Source organism: Hyperoodon ampullatus, assembly GCF_949752795.1.
Source record: "Hyperoodon ampullatus genome assembly, chromosome: 6".
NCBI classification, from domain to species: Eukaryota; Metazoa; Chordata; class Mammalia; order Artiodactyla; family Ziphiidae; genus Hyperoodon; species Hyperoodon ampullatus.
In genome coordinates this window covers 45,044,839-45,058,995 of record NC_136919.1, presented here as the reverse complement: position 1 = coordinate 45,058,995, position 14,157 = coordinate 45,044,839, and the positions used below count along the sequence as shown (strand labels likewise).

Sequence of the window (14,157 nt, the reverse complement as noted above, 5' to 3'; positions counted from 1 at the left end):
TTATTATAATAGATAAAGAGTATGTCTGTGCTATAATAAAAAATAAACATATTTTTGGTTATTTAGAGGCCATCTTCCTGACCTGTAACTAAAATAACTGTATTTGATTTAAACTTATTTACTTGCAGTGAATTATGGAAAGCTAACTTAAAGGTCTGAATAATCAGTTATGAGTAAGGAACACCTGTTGATGGTCCTGTGACCATTCAGAACAAGGCCTTTGCTGAAAAAAAAAAGAAATCACTAGTATTGAATATAGCCCTTAGTCATATGAGATATGAGCTTTATGAGCAACCCAGCATGTAAAGAACGAGGTTGACTTTGCCAGCCACCCACTCCTTGAGAGGACAGTAGTATTCATAGTGAAACTGCTCAAACTCGGGCGTCTGGCGGATTTCACATAAGAAGGAGAGATCAATACCTGACTCCAAAAGGAGGAGGAGCAGGGGGAATACAAAGAGCAGCAGGCCCAGGCCCACCACAAGGAGCCGGGAAAAACTCTTGACCAGTGGGTTCACCCGAATATGGCCACTCAGAATGTCATAGCTCCATGACAAAGCTTGGTGAGCCTCCTTCAGCTCTTCTTCTTCAGCCATTAAAAAGGCGTTTTCATCTGCTTCTAGTTCCTCAAACGAATCTGTGTCTTCTTTTTCCAACTCCAGCCTAGATGGACAGTCAAAGAGCATGTCAATCTCATCATCATCAGTGGGGGTAGGGAGCAGGCTGGCACTTGGGTTGTATGCCAGTTCAGAGATGGTCAAGGGCTCTTCTTTTATTTTATCTTCCTCTTCACTTGAGGGCTCTTCATACTCATGGGATTCCTTTACTGGTGAGCTGGAGGTCAAGGGGGCAGAAATGTCATCTTCTTTGGGCAATGGAACACCTATAAGGAGACATATTTTTCTTAATTTTAAATTTCAAGTTTTCTTCTTCCACAAAAATCTGTAAATGGAAACAAACCAAAACTAACTAATGAATGGAAATTAGGGAATCCATGAAATTGTTCTGTGGAATCCTGACTTTTAACAAAGTCATTTTTAGTATAGATCCTATACCATAAGTTCTAAGGTCAACACGTTAAACCCAAGATAACCAAAATATCTCAAATGGTTGGCGGCATTTACAATACTTACATGTGCAATTATGGTCTGAAAACCCCCAATTTTGGTCATGTTTACAAGAACAAAATGACAAGAAATCACTATTATAATTTTGAGTGGTGTCTTTTGGAAGTCAACACTGTCATCCAATAAAGTATTGTAGTAAAATTAGTCTACTATCTAATGGGATATTTTATTATGTTATGTATTTTTTTCTAGTCTTCATTCTAGGCACAATTTTGTGGTTTCTTGTTTCATATAACTGCAATCATATCTGTATGAACAAATTTACATCTTGTTCCTTTAACATTTTAACTTAAGACATTTTCTCTGTTGACAAACTCCCACTGGCATTTATTATGGTTGCCAAATTTTCTACTTAGTTAATACAATAATAGTTGCCTATTGGCAAACATTTAGATTGCTTTACAGTTGTGAAAAAAGAATGCCATGAGACATTTTTACATATACAGTCTTTATCACCTCTTGTTTCAGCTCATTTGACAGATGTCTGAAAGAAAAACTGCTTGGTCAAAAGGTATGAACATTATTTCTTAACCTTTATTGGGGGAGAGGTATTTCTCAACCCTTCATTTTATAGATGGGAAACCCTTCAAATATCAGGCCTAGGGCCAGTTCTCCTAATTTTGAGTCTTGGGTTCTTAGTGGAAAGGGTAGAATCAAAGAAATGTTCCCCAGGAGGGATGTACAGTATAATACCAAATTGGTAGCCAAGTACATTAGGTAACTGTAAGCCTGCTTTTAATGAATGCATTTCAGTATTTCCTTCTCTTCAAGATGTACAGGAAGTGATATCACCAAGATGCCAACATTGGTTGTTCCTGACTTCTCTCCTCCTCACAGGAAGAACAACTAACAACCATTCATGGACAAGACACCACTGAGAAAATCCTAAAACATGGAAGTGAGGCTGAAGAACCCTCCTGTACCACAGAGACAAGACAGACTGCATTGGGAGGGTAAGAGGAATGGCTATGCTGATCACACTGCTTCTCCCCTAGGCTGGCACAACATCACACTGAGAGATCTCCTCAGAGACTCCTGTTCCTTCAGTGGGAAAAGAGAGCCAGGGGTGACATCCAGCTCCCCACCTAGCATTGTGGGTCACTTTATGGGAGCCCTTACTCTGTATTTCACCCCCCAGTATCACAGGGGAATCTGTGGGGCTCAACCACTGGGAATTCATGATGGAGAAGGCGGCGGGGGGGGTGGGGCTTCCAACAGTCAGCACTCAGATCTTGGCAGACTGAGTTCCTATCTGCAGAGCCAAGTACTAGTCCCAACCAGTGGCTGTGCTCATATGCAGAACCTAGTTGATGGTGCATCTAACCAGGGAAAGGACTGCCAGATTCAGATCCTCAAAGGAGGAGTTTTGACAGCCCTGGAGCCTGGTCTACTCACACCCAGGCAGAAGAACTGAGTCATAACCCCACCCACTGTGGATCCTAGATCCCTGTCTCTTCCAACCAGAAAGCCTGTTTGGGAAAATTTGGGAGTTACCTGAAGTGGGCTCTCCCAGTCCTACCCAGGCAGGAGGGCTGAGTCATAGCTCCATCTGACAGGAAGGGCTGGTAAGAACACCTGGAAGCTGCATTATCCAGCCACACTGGAGCTGAGAGGTGGGCAGGCAGAACTGATAGCTTTTAGAGCAAAGCAAGTAGTCCAGTTTGGCCATGGAACTTGGGGCCTGGATCAGATTGATTGAAGACCACAAACAGAGTGGCCTAGGAGCTGCTTCTCCCACTGTGCCTAAATTAGCTTACGTAGGGAAACTAAGTCATAGCCCGACTCATTGCTGAATACAGCCTTCAGCTTACCTGACCAGGGAACCTTAGCAGAGCATACAGAAAGCTGTGTAGCCCATCCAACAGCCCTGCTTAACAGTGGCATTTGAACCAAAAGTATAGCCCATGGCTTCCCCTGTCTGCAGAGCAAAACTGGTAGTCTCACCTGACCAGGATATCCAGTAAACACTCTTGCCTGACTTGGGTCCCCAAATAATGAGCCATGCAGGCCCTGGGTCCCATCCTGATGCCCTACCAGGGTAGGGAAGTTAATTCATAGCCCCATTTACTGCTGCGTATAGTTCCTAGTCCCAACCATCTAGTAAGCCTGACCAGAAAATCCAGACAAAAGAGCCTATACTATAGCCTCAGTTGGGCATGGAATGAAGCCCTCAGTCCTATCCAGCTGTTCTCAGCCAGTGGCACACACCCCCATCCACAATCTCAGAGCTTAAACAGTTGCCTTGCCCCAAAATAGACTCTAATAGCAGGTCTCACCTGCCCAAGGATGCTAACAGCAGACACCAGAAACCCAAACTGAGCTGGCTGATGAATCCAAAGCAAATCTGTAAAGTCTGGAAGAGGAGACCACTTACTCAAATGCACAAATACCAGTGTAAGGAATCAAGGACCATGAAAAATCAGGTAAATATGACAACACTAAAGGAAACTAAAAAAGCACTAATAACCCTAAAGAAATGGAGATCTATGAACTGTGAAAGAATTCAGAATAATCCTCTTAAAGAAGTTTAGTGAACTACAAGAACGCATGACAACTAAAAAAATTAGGAAAGCAACTAATGAGCAAAATGAGAAGCTCAACAAAGAAATAGAAACCATTTTTAAAAACGAAACAGAAATCCTAGAGCTGAAAAATATAGTAACTGAAATGAAGAAATCAATAGAGATCTTCAAAAGAAGACTCAACCAGGCAGAAGAAAGAAAAGAATCAGTGACCTGGAAGATAGGATATTTGAAATTATCTAGTCAGAGAAGCAAAAAAAAAAAAAAAAAAGAATGAAAAAACGTGAAGCCAGCCCCAGCCCATAGGACTTAATGGGACACAATGAAAAGAAACAATATTCGTATTAAAGGAATTCCAAAAACAGAAGAGAAAAAGGACAGAAAATATATTAAAGACAGTAATGGCTGAAAACTTCCCAAACCTGGGAAGAGAAATAGACATCAAGAGGCCCAAAGGATCCCAAATAGGTTGAACTCAAAAAGGGCTCTACTGAGACATAAATATAAATTGTCAAGAGTCAGACAAAAGAATTTTAAAACCAGGAAGAGAAAAGAGATAAGTTAATGTAAGGGCGCCCCCATAAGACTACTGGCAGATTTCTCAACAGAATCTTTTCAGGCCAGAAGCTAATGGCATGACATATTCAAAATATTGAAAGAAAGAAACTTTCAACCAAGAATACTATACCTGGCGAAACTATCCTTCAGAAATGGAGGGATAAAGACTTTCCCAAACAAAAACTGAAGGAATTCATCACCATTAGACCTACCTTACAAGAAATGCTAAAGGGAGTCTGTTAAGTAGAAAGGACACTAATTAACATCATAAAATGTAAGAAGGCAGTGTAAAACTCATTGGTAATACAGTCAAAGTTAGATTCTGTATGGTAGTGCTGGTGCACAACTCACAAATCTAGTTTACAAGTTAAAAAACAAATGTAAAAATAACCATACCTACAATAATCTGTTATTAGTTATACAATAACAAAAGCAATTTGTAATATCAATAACCTAAAATGTGAGGGGGAGGAGAAGTAAAAGTGTAAAGCTCAGGGATTGTATTGAAGTTAAGTTGTTATTAGCTTAAACTGGAGTGTTACAATTTTAAGATATTTTTATGTAAGCTTCACGGTAACCACAGGGAAAAACCTGTAGTAATTATAAAAGGAACATGATAAAGAAGTCAAAGCATACTGATACCACAAAACATCAAAATGAGAAACAGATAGCATGGTAAGAAACAAGGAACAATGGATCTACAAAACAGCCAGACAGTAAGTAACAAAATGGCAATTGTAAACCCTTTTTTTAAAATCAATAATTAAACATAAATGGATTACATTCTCCAATCAAAAGACATAGAATGGCTGAATAAATTAAAAAACAATATCCTATGATATGCTGCCTACAAGAAACTCACTTTAGACATAAAGACACACATAGACTGAGAGTGAAGGGATGGAAAACTATATTTCAAGCAAATGGCAAAAAAAAAGCAGAGGTAGCAATACTTACATCAGACAAAATAGAGAATGGACTTGAGGATACGGGGAGGGAGAAGGGTAAGCTGGGACAAAGTGAGAGAGTGGCATGGACATATATACACTACCAAACGTAAAATAGATAGCTAGTGGGAAGCAGCCGCATAGCACAGGGAGATCAGCTCAGTGCTTTCTGACCGCCTGGAGGGGTGGGATAGGGAGGGTAGGAGGGAGGGAGATGCAAGAGGGAAGAGATATGGGGACATATGTATATGTATAACTGATTCACTTTGTTATAAAGCAGAAAATAACACACCATTGTAAAGCAATTATACTCCACTAAAGATGTTAAAAAAAGACTGTAAACTAAAAATGGTAAAAATATACAAAGAAGGTAATGATAAAGGAGTCAATACATCAAAAAGATATAACAATTGTAAATATTTATGTGCCCAACATTGGTGCACCCAAATACATAAATCAAAATCTAACACAGCTAAAAGGAAACATAAACAGCAATACAATAACAGTGGGGACTTTAATATTCCACTCACAACAATGAACAGATCATCCAGACCGAGAATCAATAAGGAAACAGCAGATTTGAGCAACACTATAGACCAAATGGACCTAACAGACATATAGAGAACATTCTATCTGACAACAGCAAAATACACATTCTTCTCAAGTGCACATGGAACATTTTCTAGGAGAGGCCATATGTTAGGCCATAAAATAAATCTTAGCAAATTTAAGAAGATTGAAATCATACTGAGTACCTTCTCTGACCACAATGGTGTGAAACTAGAAATCAATAAGAGAAAAACTGGAAAGTTCATGAATAATGGAAATTAAACAATCTCCTGAACAACCAATGGATTAAAGAAGAAATTAACAAGGAAATAAAGTATCTTGAGAAACAAAAATGGAGCTGCAACATACCAAAACTTATGGGATGCAGCAAAAGCAGTTCTAAGAGGGAACTTCATAGCAATAAATGCCTATATTAAGAAGCAAGAAAGATAAAAAAAACCTAACTCTATGCCTTAAGGAACTAGAAAATGGTGGTCAAACTGAGCCCAAAGTTAGCAGAAGAAAGGAAAAACTAAAGATTAGAGCAGAAATAAAATAGAGAACAGGAAAATAGGAAAGATTAACCAAACTAAGAGTTGGTTCTTTGAAAAGATAAACAGAATTGACAAACTTTTAGCTAGACTAACCAAGGAAAAAAGAGAGGACCCAAATTAACAAAATTATAAATGAAAAAGGAAACATTACAACTGATACCACAGAAATGCAAAGGATCATAAAAGGCTACTATGAACAAATATACACCAACAAACTGGACAACCTAGAGAAAATGGAAAAATTCTCAGAAACATACAAACTACCAAGACTGAAACAAGAAGAAATAGAAAGTCTGAATCAACTAATTACTAGTAAGGAGATTGAATTGGTAATCAAAAATTTCCCAGTGAAGAAAAGCCAAGGACCAGATGGCTTCACTGGTGAATTTTAAAGAATTAACACCAATCCTTCTCAACTCTTCCAAAAATATCAAAGTGGAGGGAACACTCCCAGCCTTATTTTGTGAGGCCAGCATTACCCTGATACCAAAGCCAGAAAGGACACTATTAGAAAACTACAGACCAACATGCCTGATGAATATAGATGCAGAAATTCTTAATACCAGAAAACTGAATCCAGCAGCACATTAAAAGAATCATTTACTGTGATCAAGTGGGATTTAGAGCTGGCATGCAAGGATGGTTTAACATACACAAATTAATGTGATATATCAAATTAACAGAATGAAAGAAAAAAAATCATGATCATCTTAATAGATGCAGAAAAAGCTTTTGACAAAATTCAACATCCATTTGATAAAAACTCAACAAATTAGCTATAGAAGGAATGTACCTCAACATAATAAAGGCCATATATGATAAGCCCATGGCTCACATCATACTCAATGGTGAAAGACTGAAAGCTTTTCCTCTAAGATTAGGAACAAGACAAGGGTGCTCACTCTCACCACTCCTATTCAACATAGTACTGGAAGTCCTGGCCAGAGCAATCAGTCAAGAAAGATAAATAAAAGGCATCTGAATTGGAAAGGAAGAAGTAAAATTATCTCTATTTTCATGTGACATTTTTATACATGAAAAATCCTAAAGACTCCACCAAAAGACTATTGGAGCTAATACCCAAATTCATCGAAGTTGCAGGATACAAATTTAACATAGAAAAATCAGTAGTGTTTCTATACAGTAACAATAAATTATCTGGAAAAAAAAGATCTCTTTTACAACAGCATCAAAAACAATAAAATATTTAGGGATAAACTTAGCCAAGGAGGTGAAAGATTTCTACTCTGAAAATTATAAGACACTGGTGAAAGAAACCAAAGAAGACACAAATGAATGGAAAGGTATCCCATGTTCATGATTAGAAGAATTAATATTGTTAAAATGTCAATACTACCAAAAGCCATTTATAGATTCAATACAATCCCTATCAAGATTCCAATGAAATTTTTTACAGAAGTAGAAAAAAATCCTGAAATTTATATGGAACCACAAAAGACCCTAAATAGCCAAAGCAATTCTGAGAAAGAAGAACAAAGCAGGAGGATATTCACATGTGAAAGAATGAAACTAGACCCCAAACTTCCACTACCCACAAAAGTTAACTTGCAGTGGATTAAAGACTTAAATGTAAAACCTGAAACCATGAAACTCCTGGAAGAAAACATAGGAAAAAAAGCTCCTTGACATAGGTCTTGGCAATGATTTTCTGGATATGATCCCTAAAGCACAAGCAACCAAATCAAAAACAAGTGGGACTACATTAAACTAAAAAGCTCCTGCAAGCAAAAGAAGCAAACAACAAAGTGAAAACCTATGGAATGGGAAAAAAATTTCCAAGCCATATCTGAGTAGGGGTTAATATCCAAAATATGTAAAGAACTCATACAACTCAATAGCAAAAAAAAAACACAAAAAACCTCCAAATAATTCAATTTTAAAATGGGAAAAAGGCCTGAATAGACATTTTTTCTAAACAGAATAAATGAAAGGCCAACAGGTACACAAAACTAGGCTCAATATCACTAGTCATTAGAGAAATGCAAATCAAAACCACAATGACATTTCATGCCTTTCAGAATGATCATCATCAAAAAGACAAATAAATAAAAAGAGACAGCTACATGTAAGAGAATGAAATTAGAACACTCCCTAACACCATATACAAAAATAAACTCAAAATGGATTAAAGACCTAAATGTAAGCCCAGACACTATCAAACTGTTAAAGGAAAACATAGGCAGAACACTCTATGACATAAATCACAGCAAGATCCTATTTGACCCACCTCCTAGAGAAATGGAAATAAAAACAAAAATAAACAAATGGGACCTAATGAAACTTAAAAGCTTTTGCACAGCAAAGGAAACCATAAACAAGATGAAAAGACAACCCTCAGAATGGGAGAAAATATTTGCAAATGAAGCAACTGACAAAAGATTAATCTCCAAAATTTACAAGCAGCTCATACAGCTCAATATCAAAAAAACAACCCAATCCAAAAATGGGCAGACGACCTAAATACACATTTCTCCAAAGAAGATATACAGATTGCCAACAAACACATGAAAGAATGTTCAACATCATTAATCATTAGCAAAATATAAATCAAAACTACAATGAGATATCACCTCACACCAGTCAGAATGGCCATCATCAAAAAATCTACAAACAATAAACGCTGGAGAGGGTGTGGAGAAAAGGGAGCCCTCTTGCACTGTTGGTGGGAATGTAATTGGTACAGCCACTATGGAGAACAGTATGGAGGTTCCTTAAAAAACTAAAAATAGAACTACCATACGACCCAGCAATCCCACTACTGGGCATATACCCTGAGAAAACCATAATTCAAAAAGAGTCATGACTTTGTTATAAAGCAGAAACTAATAAAAAAAAAAAAGAAAGAAACATGAAGGAAATGTCAGGGTTCAGTAACAGAGGAACTGATATACTTGCAGCGTTTTCAGAAACTCTTTCCCACCCAGAATCATTATCACCTCCCTAAAGACACAACCATTAATTCACTCAATATTTATGTTATGGTAGCTCACTGTGTGCCAGGTACTGTGCCAGGGGACAGAGTTACATTAGACACAGGCTTGGCTCTGCTAGAACTTACAGATATTCTCAGACCTAAGCACAAACTTCAGTGGAACAGTCCTAAGGAAGTAAAGGGCTTAGAATCAAAATGCAGGCACATGAATATGCAAATATGCTCTTCATAAGGACACATCACTTATTCAACATGCTCAAGTTGCACCTGGGAAACTGACCCAACATAACTGATATACACTCTATGACAACTCCATCCAAATGCCCATCTCAGGGTCTGCACAGCCAGGTGTATGTGGGTTTGGCCAGGGGATCTGTGTAAAACACCCTCAGTAGAGCACAGCAGAACCCGGAAGAAGCACCAGGAATCCCTGTGGTTCCCCAGCTCTTGGACCCTGAAGCCACTTCACAGGACAAGCCCCATGTGACACTGATAAATTATTAAATCTGTTGATTTCATGCAACGTCAGGAATGTGGAAGGAAAGGCACTCCCACATGAATGTAAAAACACCTTTGGGCAAGAACACAGATGAGGGCTTCCCTGGTAGCGCAGTGGTTAAGAATCCGCCTGCCAATGCAGGGGACACGGGTTTGAACCCTGGTCCAGGAAGATCCCACATGCCGCGGAGCAACTAAGCCCGAGCACCACAACTACTGAGCCTGCGCTCTAGAGCCTGCGAGCCACAACTACTGAACCCATCTGCCACAACTACTGAAGCCTGCGTGCCTAGAGCCCATGCTCCGCAACAAGAGAAGCCACCTTAATGAGAGGCCTGCGCACCGCAACAAACAGTGGCCCCCGCTCGCTGCAACTAAAAAGAAAGCCCGCGTGCAGCAACGAAGACCCAACGCAGCCAACAATAAATAACTAAATAAATCTATTAAAAAAGAAAAAAAAAACAAAAAGAGTCATGTACCAAAATGTTCATTGTAGCTTTATTTACAATAGCCAGGACATAGAAGCAACCTAAGTGTCCATCAACAGATGAATGGATAAAGAAGATGTGGCACATATATACAATGGAATATTACTCAGCCATAAAGAGAAACAAAATTGAGTTATTTGTAGTGAGGTGGATGGACCTAGAGTCTCTCATACAGAGTGAAGTAAGTCAGAAAGAGAAAAACAAATACCGTATGCTAACACATATATATGGAATCTAAAAAAGAAAAAAAATGGTCATGAAGAACCTAGGGGCAAGATGGGAATAAAGACACAGACCTACTAGAGAATGGATTTGAGGATACGGGGAGGGAGAAGGGTAAGCTGGGCCGAAGTGAGAGAGTAGCATGGACGTATATACACTACCAAAATAGATAGCTAGTGGGAAGCAGCCGCATAGCACAGGGAGGTCAGATTGGTGTTTTGTGACCACCTAGAGGGGTGGGATAGGGAGGGAGGGAGACGCAAGAGGGAAGAGATATGGGGGTATATGTATAACTGATTCACTTTGTTATACAGCAGAAACTAACACACCATTGTAAAGCAATTATACTCCAATAAAGATGTTAAAAAAAAAAGATAACAAATGCTGGTAAGGATGTGGAGAAAAGGGAACCCTGGTGCACTGTTGGCAGGATTATAAACTGGTACAGGCACTATAGAAAACAGTATGGAGATTCCTCAAAAAGTTACAAGTGCAAAAGTTAAAATTTTGCACTACCATATGAACCAGAAGTTCCACTTCTGAGAATATATTGAAAGGAAACAAAAACACTAACATGAAAAGATATCTGCACCCCCATGTTCATAGCAGCATTATTTACAATAGTCAAGACATGGAAACAGCCTCAGTGTCCATTCATCTGTGAATATATATATATATATACAAAGAACTTGTGATACACACACACACACACACCAGAATATTATTCAGCCACCAAAAAACGAGAAAATCCCGCCATTTGTGACAACATGGATGGACGTGGAAGGCATTATGCTAAATGATATAAGTCAGATAGAGAAAGACGAACACCGTATGATCTCACTTATATGTGGAATCTAATTCTTTTTTAAAACTCATAGAAAAAGGAATCAGATTTGTGGTTACCAGAGACAGGGAGTGGTGAGAGGGAGAATTAGAGAAAGATAGTTAAAAGGTACAAACTTCCAGTTATAAATAGGTATAAGGAATATAATGTACAACATGATAACTATAGTTAATACTGCTATATGATATATATGAAAGTTAAGAGAGTAGATCCCAAGAGTCCATATCACAAGGAAAAATTTTTTTCTTTTTGTTACATTTATATGAGATAATGGATGCTAACTAAAGGTAGTGCAGTAATCATTTCACAACATTTGTAAGTCAAGCCATTATGCTGTATACCTTAAACTTATACAGTGATGTATGTCTATTGTGTCTCAATAAAACTGGGGGAAAATGATGTGCAGGACTGAATTACTGGTTTCATCATTTAAATATCAACAGATATTTCCTAATAGCTCTGGTATGACAGTCCTGAGCAGCCTAAATGAAAGATACCATAAAACATGCACACAAAATACAAAGGGCCAACAAGCACATGAAAAGAAGCTCCACATCATTAGTTGTTACCACAATAAGATAGCACTTCACACCCACTAGAATGGCTATAATTTTTTTTTAATGGACCTTTATTGGAGTATAATTGCTTCACAATACTGTGTTAGTTTCTGTTGCACAACAAAGCGAATCAGCCATATGCATACACATGTCCCTGTGTCCCCTCCCTCAAGCCTCCCTCCCATCCTCCCTAGCCCACCCCTCTAGGTCATCGCAAAGCACCGAGCTGATCTCCCTGTGCTATGCTGCTGCTTCCCACCAGCCAACTATTTTACATTTGGTAGTGTATATATGTCCATGCCACTCTCACTTTGCCCCAGCTTCACCCTCCCACCCCGTCCTCAAGTCCATTCTCTATGTCTACCTCTTTATTCCTGCCCTGCAACTAGGTTCATCAGTACCATGGTTTTCTGTTTTTGTTTTTGTTTTTTAGATTCCATAAGGAGGCAAGAACGTACAATGGAGAAAAGACAGCCTCTTCAATAAGTGGTGCTAGGAAAACTGGACAGGTACATGTAAAAGAATGAAATTAGAACACTCCCTAACACCATACACAAAAATAAACTCCAAATGTATTAAAGACCTAAATGTAAGGCCAGACACTATAAAACTCTTAGAGGAAAACACTTTTTGACATAAACCACAGCTATAATTTTTTAAAACCTGAAAATAACAAGTGTTGGTTAAGGGTGAGGAGAAATTGGAACCCTTGAACATTGCTGATGGGATTTTAAAATGGTTCAGCTGCTACAGAAAACAGTTTGGCAGTTCCTCAAGTCAAACAGAATTACCATATGATCCAGCACTTCTACTCCAAGGTATATACTCCAAAGAATTAAAAACAAGTACTCAAACAAATACTTGTACAAAAATGTTCAAAGCAGCAGTAATCCAATAGTAAAAAGTTGGAAACAACCCAAACGTCCATAAACGGATGAATAGATAAAATGTGGTTTATCCATATAATAATATTATTCAATCATTATAGACATGATACAACATGGATGAATGTCAAAAACATGCTGAGTGAAAGTAGACAGACACAGAAGCTTACATAACATATGATTCCATTTATCTCCATATGAAATATCCAGAACAGGTAAATTCATAGAGACAGGAAGCATACTGGTTGTTGCCAGGGGCTGAGGGAGGAAATGAATGGGGAGTGTCTGCTTAACGGGTACCAGGTTTCCTTTTAGGGTGATGAAAATGTTTTGGAACTAGAGAGAGGTGTTAGTTGCAAAGCTGTGAATGTACTAAATGGTACTATATTTTTCATGTTAAAATGGCTGATTTTATGTTATGAACTTCACTTCAATAAAAATTAAAAAAAAATAAATGCAAGCTGTAATTTTTCTACCACCATATTACTCCATGAAACCTGAAGGGAGAAAATGTTCGCAGTGTAAGGAAAGATGACAAGAGTTATGACTTTCTGGAATACTACATCTTTACATATCTGGTATTCCATATCCCCAGAAGAAAGGTCATTTTACTCTCCTCTTTGGGAAAGGAGTGAAAGCAACATATTGTATATGAGGGTCATAACTGCTCTAGAAAGACCACTCCCAGCCCCTTTGGCTATTTTCACCATCCTGTGGTCACAAAGATCTTCCATGCTCTTTGTTCTTACCTAACAGCATTTTCTCATGTAAATGGCCTTTTCTCCTTAAGTCTCCTTTTCCTAATACACAACCTATTCTCCCTCTGCCTTCTGTTTTCCATATCCTTCTCCTATAATAAGAGGTAAAGGGAAACCTCAAGTTTCCAGACTGCAGTATTTTGTTGACGGCAACTCCATTCTTCCAGCTGCTCAGACCAAAAACCTTGACTTTCCTCTGTTCACTCTCACAATGGACCCATCAGCAACTTCTATGTCTCTACCTTCAAAGCACACCCAGAATCGGATCACTTCCTACTATGTCCACCGCTACCAGCCTGGTCTAAGCCTCCATCTTTCTCACTTACATTACTGCAGCAGCATCTCATCTGGTCCCCCTGCTTTAGCCCTTGTCTATGTAAGGGTCATTGTCAACACGGCAGCTGGAGTCATCCTCTGAAAACATAACATGGATCACGCCACTCATCTGCTCAATGTCCTCTAGCGGTTTTTCATCTTCCTCAGAATATAAACCAAGTCCTTGCAGGGATGTCTAGGGCTCTACTCAGTGAGCCCTCCCCTCCTCTCCTAACCTCTCTGACCTTGTTCTGCTAGGACCCTCCCCCTTGTTCATGCCACTCCAGCCACAGAAGCCTGGCTGTCCCTCAAACATGCCAGTTAAGCTCTCTCTTGCTCTTCTCTCTGCTTGGAGCACTCTGCCTTCAGACAGGTTCACAC

At 38.8% G+C, this 14,157-nt stretch overlaps 1 protein-coding gene across 2 annotated transcripts in view; it reads right to left on the bottom strand.

Moving 5' to 3' along the window:
- Nucleotides 1-284: 284 nt before the first annotated feature.
- The window catches only part of FRMD3 (FERM domain containing 3), a gene marked incomplete at both ends in the record, with an annotated part of 305,970 nt that continues 292,097 nt past the window's right edge, over nucleotides 285-14,157 (bottom strand). For both annotated transcript variants that reach the window (XM_079705929.1, XM_079705930.1), the window contains one exon: nucleotides 285-883. In XM_079705929.1, coding sequence (XP_079562055.1) covers nucleotides 285-883 — 599 coding nt within the window. The remainder of the gene's footprint in view (nucleotides 884-14,157) is intronic.